The sequence below is a fragment of the Phialemonium atrogriseum genome, assembly GCF_030411735.1.
Source record: "Phialemonium atrogriseum strain 8032-3 unplaced genomic scaffold QBC33scaffold_21, whole genome shotgun sequence".
Lineage (NCBI taxonomy): Eukaryota > Fungi > Ascomycota > Sordariomycetes > Cephalothecales > Cephalothecaceae > Phialemonium > Phialemonium atrogriseum.
In genome coordinates, this window is record NW_026848158.1 from 122,557 (window position 1) to 140,089 (window position 17,533).

Below are 17,533 nucleotides of genomic sequence, written 5' to 3' on the forward strand. Positions count from 1 at the left end.
AGAAAGCAAGCTTCAAATCCCCCTCCATACGCCATACCTTGGCACCAGGGTCTCGATAACCAAAAGCCGTCGACTAGACTCCAAGCACGGACGATGAGACCAAATAGACCGGGGTTCGGAATACGGCGTGGATTTCGAGCTGCCTCTTTCGGCAAGGCGTTCCGTTGGCTCGGCGAATTGACGGGGGCTCGGGACCCGCAATCGTTGATGTCGCCATTGTAGCAGTGTATGAGAGTACCGAAAACATCGGCATTGAATGCCAGGTTTTGGAGTTTGAAGATTTTTTCAATGGCCGGACGGGAATCCGAGGAACCTATGGCAGCCAACCTGTGCTTATATAGATAGTAATGCATTCCCATCAAAGCAGAGTTCGTCCCATCTTTACCCAACTCCGGAACCAATACACTAATCACGGCCGGTCAAAATGGCAGACACCACCGGCCCCGCCACGGCTACGGCCACATCTAAGCCCCGCGTGGCGCACCGGACATGGTACCACACAACCCTCTGGAACGCCTTCGTCATCGGCGGCGTGGGCTTCATCGCCCCGGGACTCTGGAACGCCATGAACGCCCTCGGCGCGGGCGGCGCGCAGGAGCCGTACCTCGTCAACGCCGCCAACGCGCTGGTATTCGGCATCATGGGCTTCCTCTGCCTCTTCGGCGGGCCCATCGCCAACCGCATCGGGCTCAACTGGACACTGTGCCTGGGCGCCGTGGGCTACCCCATCTACAGCGCGGGCCTGTACGCCAACAACCGCTTCGGCACCGTGTGGCTCGTCCTCGTGGGCGCCGTGACCTGCGGCTTCAGCGCGGGCCTCTTCTGGGCGAGCGAGGGCGCCATCGCGCTGGGGTACCCGGAGCCGGCCAAGAGGGGGCGGTACATGAACATCTGGCTGTGGTTCCGCACGGGCGGGCCCCTGGTCGGCGGCGCCGTCGTGCTGGCGCTCAACCACGACGCCGCCGCCAAGGCCAAGGGCAAGGTCGGGTACCAGACGTACCTCGTCTTCATCGCCCTGCAGTGCGTCGCCGCCCCGCTTGCGCTTGCCCTCTCGGCTCCCGAGAAGGTCCAGCGTGGCGACGGCAGCAAGGTTATCATCCGCGCCGAGAAGTCGTTCAAGGCCGAGTTTGGCGCGCTCTGGACGGCCAGTAAGCGGAGGGATATTCTCCTGCTGCTCCCCATATTCTGGGCTGCCTACTTCAACCAGTACAGCGGCAACTTCCAGACCTACTACTTTGGCGTCCGCGCGCGCGCCCTCATCGGCTTCGCAGGCAACTTCGGTACGCTGTTAGCCTCGCAGCTGATGAGCTCGCTGCTCGACTACAAGGGCTTTTCCGTGAAGCGCCGCATCGACATCGGGTTCTGGTACGTGGTCGTCTGGCACATCGTGGCGTGGGTGTATGGCTGGGTCATCCAGGAGAAGTACACGGCCAATCCGCCTGCCTACGACTGGGAGGACAAGGGCTTCGTCGAGGGCTTCTTTGTGCTCCTGCTGTGGGACATGGCGCGCCAGTCCCTGCAGAATTGGCTGTACTATTTCGTCGCCTCCATGACCGACAACATTGCGGAATTGGCGCGTTTCTCGGGCATCCTGCGCGGCCAGGAGAGCTTTGCCCAGGCGGTGTCGTTTGGACTTAACACGAGGAAGTGGAAGGGTGGACGGGTGCCACTGGCCATCAACACCATCCTGCTCGGTAGGTCTTCCCTCGATGCTCTCAAACCGCTCTACCCGATGGGGCAGATCCAGATCTTGGAGACTTAGCTAACATTGCTGATAGGCCTGGCTGCCTTCCCCACGTGGCTCGCTGTCCGGGACCATGTCCCAGTGGAAAGCGATGACTCTTCAGACGGGCTGACCAGGCAGGAGAACGCAAAGGATGCGGGCAGTGACGTTGAGAAGGGCGAAGAGCACATTGTGGGCCTCTCGCCGGAGGAAAAGGGGACACTGGCGGTTGCTCGGACCAGCATCGGTCGCGACGCAGCCATGTGAGAAGCATTGTGATCGCCATGATGAGCGAAGTAGAGGTGCAAAGTTGCCATGTCTGTCATGGGGCACTCTGTAATAAGTAATAGGAGCTATTAGACAAAGGAAGGTAATTTGTAACCAGTTTGGGGACAAAATAGAAAGCGAGTCGGACCAGAGTCTGCTTCCATGATCCCGTAGGATCCAGAATGCCATTCACTCTTCCCGCTCAGCGAACTCAAGATATCTCTGTGAATGGTTGACGACGAGTTCGAACCCAAGCTTCCCCAGCCTACGCTTCATGACAAACCCAATAGCCCCTTCCTCATCTTGTGTCCATTTCGCGCGGCCGCAATCCATGTCCGACTCATCTTCTCTGCCTAGCCTACACTGTGCCAAATCAAAAATGAAGACTCGATATCTCTTCTCTCCGCAGGGCACAATGACGAAGTTGTCAGGTCGTACGTCGGCGTTTAGGATGCGGTTGTCGCTGAGGACGTGGACGATATTTACAGCCTGATCAACTATATCTTGCCACGACGACTGAGGGGCGCGTTTTTCTAGTGTTGCTAGGCCGAATCCCTCAAGGTATTCGAGCAAGATTCTCTTGATTTGGTAAAGGGCACTCGGCTTGACGTGGCCTTCCACTTCGGGAGGCGTGATATCCAGATTGACCGCTGCGAGAATTTGAGGAACAATCTTTTCTTGGTAGTCACGTAGTGCAGTGTAGGCGGTTTTATCGGTCTCATACATCCCAGCAGCTCTGCCGCTTCTGGTAAACTCGAAACAAGAATCATCAATGTCGTTCGTTCAAGGTTCGACCCCATTATCTTTTCGAAGCTGGGAGGCATGAGGCCTGTCAAACATCTTCAGGAAGGCAGTCGAAGACTGTGGCTCTTTGGCACCAGCTTCATGGGGCTCAACAACCATTCCGGAGGAGAGGGTCCACGGCTCTTGACGCTTTTTGACAAGAACTTGCAGCCTCGAAGAAGGTTGACCCGCCTCGGGCTCGAAATTCAGAATAAGAAGGCAGACTGCCACACTGCCTGCAGGGGGAGAGTGGCTAAAGCTGCACAGCTCCACAGCTGCCATGATGAAATGCCCGATTTCCGACCGAGTGGAATGTTCGAAATAATTAGGCTGCAATGCCCCGCACTGAACGGCATTCCCCAAATCTTGACACATCCGCAACAGAGAGTACCTGTACGCGCTGCACAACAGCCCATGGCCGAGGTCGTAGGCCTAGCGGCAAGCGTCATTGCCATCGTCGAGCTCACAGCCAAGTTGGCCGGGTACTGCAAGTTCTACATCGAGAATGTCAAAGACGCACGGAAGGACCTCCGAAAGGTGCTGATCGAGACAACGTCCCTTCAAGGCATCGTCGAAAATCTCTGGTTTCTCCTCGACCATGACCCGGATTTCGAAGATGCTGAGCTGGGAGGCCTGGATGCTGCAGATGGGCCCATCTCAGGCTGTCTCGAATGCCTCAAACAACTCGAGAACCTCGTCCCGGCTCCGGAAGACGACGCCTTACTATGAAACAGCGGTCGAAGGCAATAGCCGCACGTCTGGCCTGGCCGTTGAAGAGAAATACTGTCATGTCTACACTTGATGATGTGCAGCGGCACAAAGCAACCATGTCTCTCATCATTTGCGGCGATATATCGTAAGTGTGAATTAGCTGTGCCCCAGCCCTTTATTCTCCGAGTCTATAAGGGATAAGGGATAATTATTTATCACGTTGATATCTAGGCGAGATGTTAAGGCTTTGAAGACTGAAGTGGCTAAGGTTTGTCAAATGTTGACAGGTAAGGACTGACGAGTTCCGATGCGAGGTTCTCAGCACTTGCTAATATCATGTACAGATTCGGAGCGCATGTCTTTCCTGAGTTGGTTATGTTCAGTAAATCCTTCCGATCTTCGTAACCGGGCTTCTAGCCAGTATCAAGAGGGCACTGGAAGCTGGGTTCTTCGGCACCCAGACTGGAACCAATGGATAGACTTGCGCAGCCAGCATCCCCGGTGCCTCTGGATTCACGGAATTCCGGGCTCTGGCAAGACAGTTCTTGCGCCTTATATATATTCGCAACTCCTTTCAATGCGGGCATGTGGGCAGTTCGACGTGGCCCCCATAACTGGAGCCAGGTCACCCAGAACAGCCCCCTCTCCTGGTTTGCTGCCACAAGTCAGCGCCGTCAGCGCCAAAGTCTGTCTGTCGCATGTATCTATTACTACTGTCATCACACACGACATCACGACGAGGCACCGCATTTCCTTCGCTGGGTAATTAATCAACTGTGTCGACAATCAGATGTTATCCCGAGTGTGTTTGCTCAGCTCTATCGCGAGAATTGCCAGCCAAACCTTTCGCACCTGGTATCAGCACTGGAGACGTGCGTGGAGCCATACCATGCCATCTTCGTGGTTTTAGACGCCATGGATGAGAGCATGGCAAAAGAAAGTCTGCTATCTGTGGTTCAGGGTCTCGCAACGGACTTCCGTTTCGCAAAGATACGCTGTTGCCAACCAGCAGAATTTACCCCGACATCACGGCAATTATGGCTGAGATATCCCGACCCCTGTCTTTGTCTAATCCATTCGTTGAGGAGGACATACGCAAGTATGTCGAGGGAGATATCGGGCGGCGACGGTTCACCACTTTTTGTCACCTCAGCGACGAATTTCTCTATCACGCCTGTGATGTCTTGTCCTCAAAGTCGCAGGGAATGTGGGTCCTCGAGGTTTTCCATCTTAGTTTCGTTCTTCATCACTGGTAAGGTATATGCTGGCAAGGGCATCATAATTAGGTTCCGATGGGCTGTCTGCCAGATCGACACTATTCGGCGCCTATGATGGAAAGACGAGAAATTCCTACGAGAGACCCTTCAAAATCTGCCCCAGGACCTCTACACAACATATGAGAGAATATTCCAGCTTATTCTTGACGAGTCTCCTGAGGACAGCCAACTTGTTGCGGATGCATTGACTTGGATCACGTACAACAGCGAGTTGCTGGAGACGAACGAGATGCCTTTTTGTGTTATCGTATTCGCTACTCACACCGGCCATGGAGAAAGCCAGACACCTCTGAGTCTTCGAATGGCTTCTGGATCTTTTGGGCTGTTTGGTACGAGTTGTCGATAAATCGAACCCAGGTGACTATATATGGATGCTGGGATGTCCATGCGAAGGACAAGGACATACCGAGCACAACATCGGATTTATCTCTTTAGCCCATTACACCGTCGCCGAGTTCCTCAGCTCTCCTCGCATCAGGACAAGCTCAGCCGCCGCCTTTTCGCCTCAGGAGCGGTCTTCCTTCTTTGGAACCGTCTAGCGCCATGCATTAGAGGTAAATTCCGACTCCGATGGCCACGGGCGACGCCCTTGCAACCTCAGTGACCACACGATTTTAGCGGCATTTGCGTCGATTGCGCATTGGGGTGGTGAAATAGCAGAAATCCCCGAGCTTGTCCAGCTGGCATCCACATTTTTCACGCCAACTGCCTCACACTGGAGGGTTGTGCAGAGGTCACTGGAAAGTGCATTTTACCCCATAACCGATCGCATAGTCGAAGGACACCTTTCGCGCTTCTGGTTATCCGAGCTAGACCCGCACTTCCAGCCAACCCCGACGACCCAGAAAGCTTATGCGTTGATGTGTTTCCTGGAAATGCGGCTATGGGAATTGAGTTCGGCCCTCCTGTCCATCTCCAATACGGAGTCAGCTTCGACTATGCATGACAATTTGCTTCTCACACGAATGTCCTGGACCACGGCCTTCTCTCCGTTCAGAGACTTAAGTTATGTGCATTCAGAGGGCATGGTCCAGTACGCGTTTGAAGGCACGTTACCAGAGTGGGCAGCTGTGTTCGGAGCCGTGACCGACCTGCCCAGTTGTGGAGAGTTATTTGCATTCCTCCTTGAGAATTGGTCTGCATCGTTTGTGCGGCAAACACCGGGGATTCTGCTCTCGGTCTTGCTCGCCCATGCAAGCCGCTGGTCCCCTTGTTCGGTTAACTGTCAGCCGTCAGTATGCGACGTCGCTAAAACAATCGCGTGCGGGGCAAGTTTAGAACCGCCAGAGTACCAGGTGACGCCTCTGCAAATTGCAGCAGCAAGGGGAGACGTTAACGCTACTAGGATGCTACTCGCTGCAGGAGCGAAAGTCAATAGCACAGGGCCTGTTGGCGGCACTGCGTTCTCTACAAGAAATCCGCTGAGCCATATCAACTCTTTACATGGCGCTAGCCCACTGTACCTCTGTCGAAGATATTTACAGCACTGCGCTTCCGAATATGTTGAAGGTGGACTGCATGTTGAGAGGCTGCTACTGGAGCATGGAGGTGAAGAGTTAAGGACTTCAATGCATGGTCTAGTGGAGGGCTGTGAGATAGTGGATGACATCGTGGACGTTATATTGAACAGACGAGACGTCATATAATATAGATAGTGAGTATGGGCAACGTATCCTCATCGGCGACAGCAACAACAATATCAATGGCGACGGCAATATCAATGGCATCGGTGCCTTTGAATTTCCTTCCATACCAAACCCTAACCCCCTGCCGGTACCGGCAAAAAAGTGGAGAGGCGGGGTCGGGATGGGTAAATGGGGGGGTCGGTATGGAGGCGCTCTATATTAAAGCGTTTTAGCTATCAATCTCATCCCTCACAAGACTCACAAGAGACTCCCTCCCAGGTTGGCCGTCATTCACAACTCTCCCAATCGTCAGAATAATCATCGTTCGTCAAACTTTTATCCCCGTTACATAAACAACTACGCCGTCATGGGAGGAGCCCAATCCGCGGAGACGACCGGCGCTGTCTCGGCCACGGCGTCAATCCCCTTCACATACCGCCTCATCCTAACCACCCTGGAGCCCCTCTTCGCCACCTCGGGCGCAATCCTCGCCTTCCGCACGCCGGGCCAGTACCTCTCAACGATGACGCGGCACTCCACGGCCTTCGCCGACAACACCACCTTCCTGTACACGGAGCTCGGCGGGGCGTGGCTGTACTTCGCCTTCGTCGAGGCCGTCGTGCTCCGCGCGTTCGACGACCTGCGCCTGTGGCAGCTCCTGTGCGCGGGGATGCTGCTGAGCGACGCGGCATATTGCCACAGCGCCGCGCAGGCTGTTGGGGGGTGGGGGTCCTGGGCGACGTTGTCGGAGTGGACGGTGGAGGATTGGGTTGTGTTGGTCACCACTGCGCCAATGGTTCTGGTGAGGGTTCTGATCGTTCTTGGGGTTGGGGTGCGGCATGCACGACTGGGTGAGAAGATTGAGTGATAAGATGGCATGCTTGGATGCGACAAGGTCTCGAATTGTTCATTATCCCCCTTCTGCGCCCATCGGGCATTGAAGTGCCTAGTCATATCTACATAACTCCCATGCTCAGTCTTCCATTCGAAGAACCTCATCCAAGACACTCGAGTCAATCAGATCTGCCAGATCCTCTACCGACAGTGCAGCCCGATTATTCGCCTTGGCAACCCACGGGTCTTCGGTCACCAGCACATCCAGCAAGTCCGGTGCCAGTGTGCCCCTCCAGGCGTGAATAGGAAAGACGGCTTCGATGACAGAAGCATTGACACCAAGAGCAGACGCAACCCGGTCCCAGACGGTCTCGGGCTTGGTCCTGAAAACCTCCTCCGCCTTATTGAGGGCCCGCACAAAGTCGACAATCTCGCTCCTTGAAACCGGGTCAGCGAGCTTCTCAACCGTGCTGTGAAGATTGACCAGCTCTCGATAAACCGATCGATCCTGGAACACGATGGCGTCGGGACCGAGAGCCTGGACTGCCAGCTCCGGAGTCGGTTCCCAGATCGCGACAGCGTCGATGACGCCGGTGGCAAGCTGGTACGGGAGAGTGCCGCGCCCGCAGGGGGCAGCCGAACATGGGGATCCGGAAGCGAGGGTGTAATCGGTGGACTCCAGGCCGACGGTGGCAAGATATTTCTCCACGAAATACGCCGCGGTGCTGCCCGGTAGTGTGCCGATTCTTTTCCCCCTCAGGTCCTCGAGGGAAGGGACTACAGATGCGTTGGCGACAATGCGGTAGTAGGTTTCCGTCATGGTGTAGATTATTCGCAGGTTCTTATGCGTGGCGTAGGTCCGGAGAGACGGGATTTCGGCATTCGTCCCCAGATCGACGCTCGAGTCGCTAACCAAGGCCGTGATACCACCGCCGACAATCTGAGCATCCCCTTCGTAGTAGTCTTCGATGGCGATTCGTCCCGGAGTGTGCTCGATCGTACCGACATCGCTGGCAATCTTGAGGGCCGGAACGAGGTGGTTCGGGAGAATGAACCAGCCTACCAGGCCGAGGACGGGGAGTAGTCGAGTCATGTTTGCTGCAGGCCGCCTGATGAAGTTGCTAAAAAATCACAGCGGTAGATATCTTGAAGCAAAGCAAAGAGCAACCTTGTCGAAGTCGTCTGCTTGAATTGAGGAAGGATACCGGGGATCAACGGCGACACAAAAGGTATTTAATAGCCCGACCCGCCACACATTCTTTACCCGGTTAATGTATATTTAGTTCCCTGATTAAGCCTTTTTCCCTCCTAATTAAAATCAACCTTATTCCTCTTCATTTTGCCAGATTAACACTTGGCACTTGGCTGGGTTTTAACACTTGGCACTTGTCTAAGTATGGGTTTGAGGTAATTGAAAGAGGTAGCCAACCGCGATATGAACATCGTAAGATGCGGAAACTTAAATAGCCATATTAGAAGTGATTAGCTGTCCGATGTGCAGAACAAAGTCAGGTAACGATCAACATCCATTGCGTGATCAAGAGCTGCACTTTCCAATAGCCAGCTTCACACTCCAATCTAGCCATTTTCCATAGCAATGTAGCGAGGAGAACCACGTCTCTCTACACGGGACTTTGCGCTTCGATCGTCTTGCATTTACTTCTCGTTTCAGGCCCGGAAGCTACAACTTCAGCCAAAGTTCAGAGAGCTTTCTCTTAGACTTGATCGGAACCACCAATGAAGATGGGATATCACGAACCGTGGAAAACACGAGTATCATGCTTTGAAGTCGGCCTGGCGTTGAATGTTGAACTTTCATTCAGATCCTACGCAGTAGAGGGTTTGTTACCCTGCAAGTATTTTTGTGACTCACCATATGCAAGCCACCAACAGGGATAGGAACTCGGTCCGTAAATCGCTGCTTGGCAAGCAACAGCTAGTTCGACGCGATGCAACGCGCTTCTTCCCAATTCCAGGCAACCCAGTGCTGCCTGGAGTCTCAAGCATCATTAAAAAGAGAGTATCTCCAGCTGTTATGCTCAATCGTTTGCATCTCTCACTTCTGAGAAAGATCACCGCAGAAAACCTGTTCGTTCAAACTCACCACGTCTTCGTCCGTCGGCACCCCCTCAAAACCACAAACCCAAGCGACAATGGCAGGTTTATACCCCGGCGTCAAGATCGATCTGCGGTACTACCCCCAGGAAAGAGACAAACCGATATACCCCATCGGCGCACACCACGACTGCTGTGGCACCACGTCGGAGATGCTGCCGGTCCGCGAAGTCGCCATGATGATCCTGATGGACCGCCTGACGGACAAGCCCAACTGGCAAGAGAAGGTGTTTGACGAAGAGATCGTCAGCAAATGGCGGAGCGAGGCAATGGAGCAGCCCGAGGACGATCTGTACGCGCAGATCACCGAGGGCAAAACCATGAGGAAGATCCCCATGCCGCGTCGTGTGAGGATCGTGGAGGAGGACGTGTTTGACTTTGCATGTTTGCCCTTCTCTTTTCTGCATCATTCTTTCAACTAAGTACTAATTATGTGTGAAGTGTATCGGTGAGCTGAGGTGCAAGGCGGCGCATTTCAAGAAGACCGGCCTGATCCCCACGCTCGACTCGGACGGCAATACCATCGTCAAATCCGACACACTTGTGTCTCCGGAATTACAGAAGGGGCTGAATGCTGCATTCGACAAGCTTCGGGCAGATCAGGCCTCGAACGTTGACTGGCATCCAAGGAGTGGAGACATGGTTCAAGACTTGGTTCATCCGTCCATGTATCCGTTTGTCTTCGGTAAGTTCATCCACAGGGAACCCGTCTGACTCGAGGCTTACCACTGTGTAATTAAATAAGGCCGGTCGAAGTTCATCGAGGAAGAAGTGGTGGGGGTCTCCAACGCTATCGACAAATGGACCGGCAAAGGCGAGATCGTCCCGCAAACCGAAACGCCAACGGAGCGTGGCTACGGGGGCGGGTCCTATGTGCCTCCCCAGTACTGGTCCAACAAGTACCAGTGGCTTCCGGCAAATCTAGCGTTCCAAGACGACGGCACCGTCAGGTTCACGAGCTACGTTAACAACCTGCATCCCGCGAAATATCCAGGCATTTATCGAACAATCGAGACGCTCATCGACACGGCCATTCCCGCGTGGGATCAATGTCTTTCTGAGTACCGAAAGTATAATAAGGTCGGCGTGGGACGGAGAGAGTCACGCTTCGGCAAGCCCGACCGTTGCGAGTACGTCGTGTCGTTCCGGAATGATTGCCTTTCCTTTCGTAACCGTGATCTTAATTAACTAGCTAACCATGCCCAAAAAGTGACGAGGACGAGGAGCTGTGGGAAGCCTTTGATCCCGAGGTGTTTGCAGAACACAACCCTAAGCTCACCGAGGACGAAATCTTTGACATCCAGGAACGGGCGAGGTACGACGCAGAAGCCGACGAAGATGACGAAACTATGGAGAGCATGGAGGAAACTTATGCCGCTGCCTTGGAAGACGCGAAATGGGCAAAAGTACGCGATATGGTGATGCCTGAGACCGATGGCCCGCCCGAGGTTGACTACTCGTGCGAGGAGAGCATTCGAGAGAAGTTCAAGGAGCTGGGGTTGCAGGTCATTGTTAAGATGGCCAGCATCGAACTGACCCCCGAGAAGCCCGACTTCCCAGTGGGAGGCTGGCATGTATGTGTTTTTTTTTTTTTTCTTCCTCCGCGGTCGGTAATCGACTTGTTGACTCGTGCGACTGAAACTGCCCCTAACTCGATTCCAGATCGAGGGACAAATGAACGAGAGAATCTGCGCGACAGCTCTGTACTACGTCAGCAGCGAGAACGTGACGCCGAGTCATCTCTCGTTCCGGATGCAGACGTCGTTGTATCAGGACGAAATCACGGCCGGCCAGGACTCGTACAACTATCTTGAGCGAGTGTACGGCACCGCATTGTGCGGCGCAGACGCTTGTCTCCAGAACTACGGCAGCGTCGAGACGAAACAGGGTCGCCTGCTAGCGTTCCCCAACGTGTTGTAAGTTTGTAATTACCAGACCAGCACCCACCAACACCCCCCCCTCCTTTCCAATCGTCGTGTCCCATCGAAGAGAGCACTGAAGCTGATCCACATAACCACCCCGGCAAGTCAACACCGCGTCTCCCCGTTCAGCCTCAAAGACGCGACGAAACCGGGTCACAGGCGGTTCATCGCTCTCTGGCTGGTGGACCCGCACCAGCGCATCGTATCCACGGCCAACGTGCCGCCGCAGCAGCTGGACTGGTGGGCCGAGGCCGTCTTTGGCGCCGACGCCACGGCCTCTCGGGGCGATGTCCCGCCTGAGGTCTTCAAGCTGCTGTTGGAGAAGGGGCTTGATAAGAATTTCCCCGGAGACGCAACTTCTGCGGATGAGGTGGACAGTCGCCTCCCTCCGGAGCTGTTGGAAATGGTGCGTGAGCAGGGCGTCATGCCCGAGGGGTTGATGAGCGTTGAGGAGGCGAGGCAGCACAGGCTTGAGTTGATGGACGAGAGGAGCAGTTTCCATCAGGTATCGGAGCACGAGTGGCAGAACGTGACGTATTCGTTTTGCGAACACTGATGTGGGATACGAACAGCGATGGCAATGTTCAAGGCAACTGGAACGCAGAGACGGTGATCTTGGGTAATGCCTCTCACACGTTAACATGAGGTGATAAGTGATAGCGACAGTGATGGCCTGTCTGTTGTGTAATTACACCGACCCCAGATTGAATCTCTTCAAGCTAAATGGTATCTCACAACCCCCATCTTATCCAAAACGCCTCTCATACGTCCTTCATTCAATTCGCCTTCTTGTTCCCAACCCTCACCGGCCGCCCCTGCTGGTCCCGATACCGCACATAGGCAAACCCACCTGCTCCGATAATGGCGAGTACGACGATATTGCCTGGCACACCCGATCTATTAGTCCCTATCCAAAAGACGTGCTGCAACGGTCCAGAACAAGAGAAAAGGGGGAAGACAGGGTGGGGGAAAGACTCACTGATAAGGAACCGGCCCACGCCACCCACAACCTCCACGCTGCCGCCCACGACATCGGTGATAAGATTGACGATGCCGCTGAACAGCCCCCACACGGCAGCGAAGACGGAGTGGACGGTGCGGTATGCGACGCTGGCCATGGAGGCGAAGAGCTCGTAGAGGCCGTTGAAGAAGTCGGTGATGGCGCCGGAGAGAGTCATTGTTGCTTGCTGAGATGGTTTTTTGGCAGTGTTGGTGAGCTGTGTGTGGGTCTTTTCTGGGGTATGATTATTGGGGATTGTGATCGGGGGTTTGGGGAAGTTTGATGAAATCGCCTTTTAAGGTTGGCTGCTTGCCTCAACTGTCATGGTGGTTAATGATGGCAGCGCTGACGTCATTGTGCTACCAGCTGATCACCTAACCAAGGGGGGACGGGAGGAATTAGAGACCTGTCTCGTCTCTTGTTTTCTTGAATTTTTTAGCCGAGGAGTGACGATTGATCATCCCTGCTTTATGCTGTCGTCGTGTGGCGTACAAGTCACTCTCTTCCCATCGAACGCTTGCCGTCATCGCCGTCAAAAATTCTAGGTAACAGGCGTCAAGACGCGGCCACTAATTAATCAAGGGTTGCCACTCCCAGGAATGGGAAAGCTAAAATGAACCGCTTTCGACGCATTCCGCACAATATTAAACAGTTAGTCCTATAACTGAGAAGGAGCACTTTGTCCGCTCAACTTCAAGTTACCACCTCCGTCATCAAGTCTTCCGGCCACCTCGGCTGATCCACGCCATTTGGTCTCGTCCCGACATTGTACCCCAGCGTTACTTCTCCCCCCGGAAACTTCAAGATGGGCTTCACAGCTCTGATCTTGACCCCTCGGTTCTTGCAGTCTCGTACTTCGAAGAACTCGTCCCGGAACAGCACATCTTTGCGCTGCGACTGGAGCATGCGCGCGAAGCGTGGGAGAGTGTGGCCCATCGCATGGTAGTGTCGGAAGACTGGTTTCCCATACCGACCCCAGACCTCGTTCCAGACAGCCTCTGGGTAGACGCCGCATGAGTTTACAAGCCACTGGGAATAGTAGTTCAGTGCCACGTCGACAGTGTATGAACCCCCCTTTTCGGCTCTGAGCAGCAGCGCCTGGATTATCCCAGCCAGACCTAGAATGCCAGTGCTTGAGGATATTAGCTGCGGACACTCTGCTCGACGGAGCATGTAATAATTAGCGAACTTACCAGTAGTCCGAGTTCGGAAACACAGGTGTTACCGGCTCATCGTTGCCCATCGCCCGTCCATATTCCATCGAAACGCCACAGCACTGTGTGAACCCGACAAAAGTCAGCGATTTAGAACTAGGGACAAGGCAACAGGGACAAGACGCCAACTTACAGCATCGCTGATCTGCTGCCAGCCACTTCTCCCCGCCCACTCCCCCTGCCACCCGTAGCAGTTCTCTCGGACATACACAACCCCCCTCTCTCGCCCCTTACACATCTCTAGCACGTCCTCCTCCCCAAACCCCCACTTGTCAAGCACATAAGGCCGATACCCACTAACAACCACATCCGCCTCCCCAATCAAACCCCTCAACCTCTCCCTATCCCCCTCCTCCCGCAAATCCAAATGGCAATTCCACTTCCCCCAGTTCAGATCACAATGCAGCGCCGACATATCCACCAAATGCCCCGCCGTAACCCTCATCACGCTCGCCCCCAACTCCGCCAGCCCCCGCGTGATCGCCGGCGCCGCGATGACCCGCGTCAGGTCCACGACCTTCAGCCCGGCAAGCGGCCTTTCCGGCGCCGTCTGCGGCGACGACGGCCACCAGCAGGCCGGTTGTTTGTGCTGGTCGTGGGCGTGGATCTCGAAGAGGCCGACCTGCGCGTTCGCCCTGCCGTGCGGGCTGCGGCGGAACTCGTCGGCGGTCCAGCAGATGGTGCCGGCCTGGCGGGCTGTGTCGGCGCGGCGTTGCATGTCCGCGGAGTCGAGCTGGGATATGGTGGCGATGTACGGCTGCATGGCTGCTTCGGGGGTGTCGGCGTCCATGTCGGGGGGGAGGCCGATGCTTTCGAGGGTGGGGTCGGGGTTCATGCTTGCTGGGCGGGGTTGTCAGCTGGATGTTGGGAGGGTCGTCGTTGGGAGGGAGGGTTCTCTCACCGTGGAGGTGGAAGTATTTATCGTCCTTGGTCTTGTATATGTTCGTACAAGCTGCTCGATAGGGGGTCGCCTGATGTCTGTGGATGTTGTTACTCGGAAAGTATTTGAGCACCTTCTCCACGTCGTCCGGGCTCATTCCGGATAGTTTTTCGCCATCCGGGTCAATGGTCCAGAGAAACGCGGACATGAAGAAGAGCTGCGCGTGGTCTCTAACCAAGATGGGTAAGTCGAATGCTTTGTGAACCTCGGCGTAAGGAATATTTAGCGAGTGTGCTCACGTATTGATTACCACCTCGCCTACGTCAACTCCGTGCTTGCGCTTGAGTAGAGCGCAGACCATGATGGCTTCCAGGCCCTTCAGTGCTGAGACACTCTCCGCGAACCGCCAGTTGATGGGCAGGGACGGCGATTCCGAACCCTCGAACTGAATGCGGGATAGGTACTCTTCTGCTTCTTTTGGGATGTTCGGCACAACTAAAGGGTTTCTTACGATCCCATCTTGAAGGAGCTGCCTTGCCTGGACGGGGACCGAGTATTCCAGAGCCGGTGTGCCGGCTGTTTCGTCGTTGGGTTGCATCTTGGAGACAGAATTGTACCTTTCTAATAACTCTCAGAGGTTACAATTGAAGGGCATACACCAGGGGGAACAACACGAATTAGTCTACCAGTCAATGGAGAGGATAAAAATGAGGATTGATGAGTACTGGGATTTCGAGGGGCATTTATCTGTCCACTGTGAGGGGTTCCGGCAAATGTTTGGCCAATCGTTGTCGCGGCAGATCTTCGCTGCAGATCGCCATGCAGCCGTTCAAGTAATTATTTTACATAGTATGTTGACCAGAAATATAAAAGTGGCCTAGTATGTTGGTTCGCTAGTCTCGGTATCGATACAATTGTGCCACATTGCGCCAGGCCATGTGTCACTCTGTTTGCACAACTATATACAAGAAGATAAGATATGCAACGACGACATCTTCGGGCTGCAACCACCTCGACATTCTCACCTGGCTCGGCGAGGTTGCGGCCTCTCATCGTCAAGGATGTTCTCCGTGCTAGACCCATCGCTGTTCTCCCTCTTACTGCCGTACTGCACATGGAACTCATCAACAACAACAATCCCCTTACCGGCCCCCATCCCCCCCTCCTCCTCCCCCGGCACCATCTTAGTCCTCCCAACACTGTGCAGCTGGTACCCATGCCCATCAGCGTCCCCCCTCCAGGGACTACCAAACGCCGACTTATTCCCGCCCCCGCTCGACAGCCCCTTCTTGCTGTACCCGGCCGAACCGACGCCCCCGCTGCTCCCGCCTCCACCGACGATGCTCGCGAGCCAGACCATGTGGCGTCGCACAAACGGCCGCAGCATTGCCAGGCAGTTGCAGAGGATGCCGATGTTGAGCTCGACGCAGCTCCAGACCGCAGCCGAGGCCTGCGTCCACGTGACGTCGGGGTTGTTCTGCATGGCGCGGACGTAGGCGACGCGGACACATGAGGCGATGACGACGCTGGGGAGGGGGGGTAGGAGTGTTAGGGTGAGTCGGTTGACTGGGGTTTGTTTGGGGGTGGAGGGGACGGAAGGAAAGGGGGGGACTAACCCTGATCCGAGGGCCAGGATGGCGGCAACGGTGACCTTTTGTTTAAATGGCATGTGCAGCTTCCGTATTGTCGGGATCGGGAGAATGATGATAAAGCCGTCGGTGACGATGTTGAGGACCGCCTGCGCGATGGCGATGTTGTTCAGGCACATTCCACTCCCAGTGGTCAGGGGGTTGCATGGCCCGCAGAAGAGAACGGTGAAGACGACGGTCGAGGCGATCAGGGTAAAGGCGACGAAGTAGATGCAGATACGGAAGGCCAGGCCGGGATCGATCCGGTGGTAGAGGACGAGGATGGCGAGCTTGGTCAGCGTCGGCGGCCAGATATACGTGATTGCCAGGACGAGGAGAAGCTGCGAAGAAGGTTAGAATTAGCAGGTGGTCCCTAACTATGCGCAGGAAGCAACTCTGCCATGTTCTCATGTTCTCACATACCTTTAGATATCCTTGCAGCTGTGTCCCTGTGACATCCCACAGATGCTTCCCGAAACCAGATGGCATCACTGAGGGGGAGAGGTCAGCGTTAATTATCCAAGACGGGAGCACATAACTAGCCCCCAATGTCAAGGATTGCATACCCAGAAGCGTGGTTATAAAGAAAGCCAACGAGACGGCCCATGCCAGCACGATCAAGACTGCGGCTCGGTCAGCATCAACGGCAACAAGGCCGAAGGCGAGAGGGAGTACTTGCACGCATCGAGTCCCAGTTTTCCAACGAGCACCAGACCGGTATATAGACGCAGTGTCAGCACGACGGTGGCCAGGGCAAAGGTGATGGAGTAGACGATAATAAGCGTGTGCTGGAGTTGCGAGGAGCCATGAAAGTCCGGTGTCACGCCTGGAGGCGGTGGCATGACACCGACGTCTCCCCCTGGGACGTCCATTTCTCGCGGCAGGCTCAACGAATGTCTTCTGGATTGCGCGATCGCGACTTGACTCGTGATTAGGTGTACACGACAGGCAAAGAAGAAAGGAATAGAAGAATCACATAAGGAGTGAAAACAAGATGGTACTCCTTATACCGACTCGAGCCCCCAGAGAAAACGACATTTCGCTTTCATTCCTGATATATATGTACGAGTCCCCTGGAAGCTGAATGCCCGGGGTTACATTCAATGGTGAGAGTTGAAGGGATCTGGCATGCTATTAGTTTGGGGGCGGAGGACGAAGCCTGAACCTCCGAGACGAGAGATCAGCCATTGCCTCCCCTCTTCATTCCATTTCCTGTGGTGTGATTTTCTCGTATCCCTGTCTTCTCTCTGTCCTTGCGGATTCTTGTGTGTCTGGGCCTGCCTCCTTACCTCGACCGGGGGTTCAAATGCTAGGCCAGCAGGGTTAAGACGCAAAACCCCACTTCTCTGTCGCAAATCAGGAGGCACTATTTCGAAGCGAGAGAGCGCTAGTCAAGGGCGAACCAGGAACGGGGGACAAGAGAAATACCGTCGTCGGAGTATCCCTGACTACTCGCACCAAGACGCGGTACGACCGTTGAGCCGTTTGTTAGCGTAGCCCCAGCCGGGATCTGGGCATTGGGATTGTCACGCTCGTTTCCCCTTCTGTTTCTTG

At 54.9% G+C, this 17,533-nt stretch overlaps 10 protein-coding genes across 10 annotated transcripts; 5 read left to right on the top strand and 5 right to left on the bottom strand.

The window, feature by feature from the left end:
* Positions 1–424: 424 nt before the first annotated feature.
* On the top strand, positions 425–1,990 carry QBC33DRAFT_517157 (uncharacterized protein; the record flags this gene model as incomplete). Its single annotated transcript, XM_060426173.1, has 2 exons — positions 425–1,694; positions 1,779–1,990. The coding sequence occupies 2 exons, from the start codon at positions 425–427 to the stop codon at positions 1,988–1,990; spliced, it is 1,482 nt and encodes a 493-aa protein (XP_060281153.1).
* Positions 1,991–2,113: 123 nt separating this feature from the next.
* QBC33DRAFT_593705 (uncharacterized protein) lies at positions 2,114–2,996 on the bottom strand. The gene has a single exon (XM_060431757.1). The coding sequence runs from the start codon at positions 2,714–2,716 to the stop codon at positions 2,180–2,182; it is 537 nt and encodes a 178-aa protein (XP_060281154.1). The 5' UTR covers positions 2,717–2,996; the 3' UTR covers positions 2,114–2,179.
* A 191-nt stretch (positions 2,997–3,187) lies between these two features.
* QBC33DRAFT_621567 (uncharacterized protein) lies at positions 3,188–4,612 on the top strand (the record flags this gene model as incomplete). The annotated part of the gene is made up of 4 exons (XM_060432811.1): positions 3,188–3,469; positions 3,586–3,629; positions 3,716–3,771; positions 3,829–4,612. The coding sequence occupies 4 exons, from the start codon at positions 3,188–3,190 to the stop codon at positions 4,248–4,250; spliced, it is 804 nt and encodes a 267-aa protein (XP_060281155.1). The 3' UTR covers positions 4,251–4,612.
* An 881-nt stretch (positions 4,613–5,493) lies between these two features.
* QBC33DRAFT_177849 (uncharacterized protein) lies at positions 5,494–6,604 on the top strand. Its single transcript, XM_060422412.1, has one exon. It carries the CDS (start codon positions 5,622–5,624, stop codon positions 6,405–6,407), a length of 786 nt encoding a protein of 261 aa, XP_060281156.1. The 5' UTR covers positions 5,494–5,621; the 3' UTR covers positions 6,408–6,604.
* A 149-nt stretch (positions 6,605–6,753) lies between these two features.
* QBC33DRAFT_456243 (uncharacterized protein) lies at positions 6,754–7,254 on the top strand (the record flags this gene model as incomplete). The annotated part of the gene is made up of 1 exon (XM_060424803.1): positions 6,754–7,254. One exon carries the CDS (start codon positions 6,754–6,756, stop codon positions 7,252–7,254), a length of 501 nt encoding a protein of 166 aa, XP_060281157.1.
* A 52-nt stretch (positions 7,255–7,306) lies between these two features.
* QBC33DRAFT_593707 (periplasmic binding protein-like II) lies at positions 7,307–8,313 on the bottom strand (the record flags this gene model as incomplete). The annotated part of the gene is made up of 1 exon (XM_060431758.1): positions 7,307–8,313. One exon carries the CDS (start codon positions 8,311–8,313, stop codon positions 7,360–7,362), a length of 954 nt encoding a protein of 317 aa, XP_060281158.1. The 3' UTR covers positions 7,307–7,359.
* Positions 8,314–9,165: 852 nt separating this feature from the next.
* Positions 9,166–11,962, top strand: QBC33DRAFT_545311 (uncharacterized protein). The gene is made up of 6 exons (XM_060428553.1): positions 9,166–9,715; positions 9,777–10,020; positions 10,081–10,465; positions 10,546–10,909; positions 10,998–11,251; positions 11,363–11,962. The coding sequence occupies exons 1-6, from the start codon at positions 9,374–9,376 to the stop codon at positions 11,811–11,813; spliced, it is 2,040 nt and encodes a 679-aa protein (XP_060281159.1). The 5' UTR covers positions 9,166–9,373; the 3' UTR covers positions 11,814–11,962.
* On the bottom strand, positions 11,871–12,581 carry QBC33DRAFT_571933 (uncharacterized protein). Its single transcript, XM_060430634.1, has 2 exons — positions 12,237–12,581; positions 11,871–12,140 (listed from the first exon to the last, which is right to left on the bottom strand). The coding sequence occupies exons 1-2, from the start codon at positions 12,433–12,435 to the stop codon at positions 12,034–12,036; spliced, it is 306 nt and encodes a 101-aa protein (XP_060281160.1). The 5' UTR covers positions 12,436–12,581; the 3' UTR covers positions 11,871–12,033.
* A 93-nt stretch (positions 12,582–12,674) lies between these two features.
* On the bottom strand, positions 12,675–15,149 carry QBC33DRAFT_476524 (CoA-transferase family III domain-containing protein). The gene is made up of 5 exons (XM_060425260.1): positions 14,651–15,149; positions 14,373–14,581; positions 13,605–14,311; positions 13,451–13,533; positions 12,675–13,389 (listed from the first exon to the last, which is right to left on the bottom strand). The coding sequence occupies exons 1-5, from the start codon at positions 14,947–14,949 to the stop codon at positions 12,951–12,953; spliced, it is 1,737 nt and encodes a 578-aa protein (XP_060281161.1). The 5' UTR covers positions 14,950–15,149; the 3' UTR covers positions 12,675–12,950.
* On the bottom strand, positions 15,143–17,264 carry QBC33DRAFT_621572 (uncharacterized protein). Its single transcript, XM_060432812.1, has 5 exons — positions 16,659–17,264; positions 16,546–16,602; positions 16,403–16,470; positions 15,968–16,320; positions 15,143–15,877 (listed from the first exon to the last, which is right to left on the bottom strand). The coding sequence occupies exons 1-5, from the start codon at positions 16,849–16,851 to the stop codon at positions 15,373–15,375; spliced, it is 1,176 nt and encodes a 391-aa protein (XP_060281162.1). The 5' UTR covers positions 16,852–17,264; the 3' UTR covers positions 15,143–15,372.
* Positions 17,265–17,533: the final 269 nt, after the last annotated feature.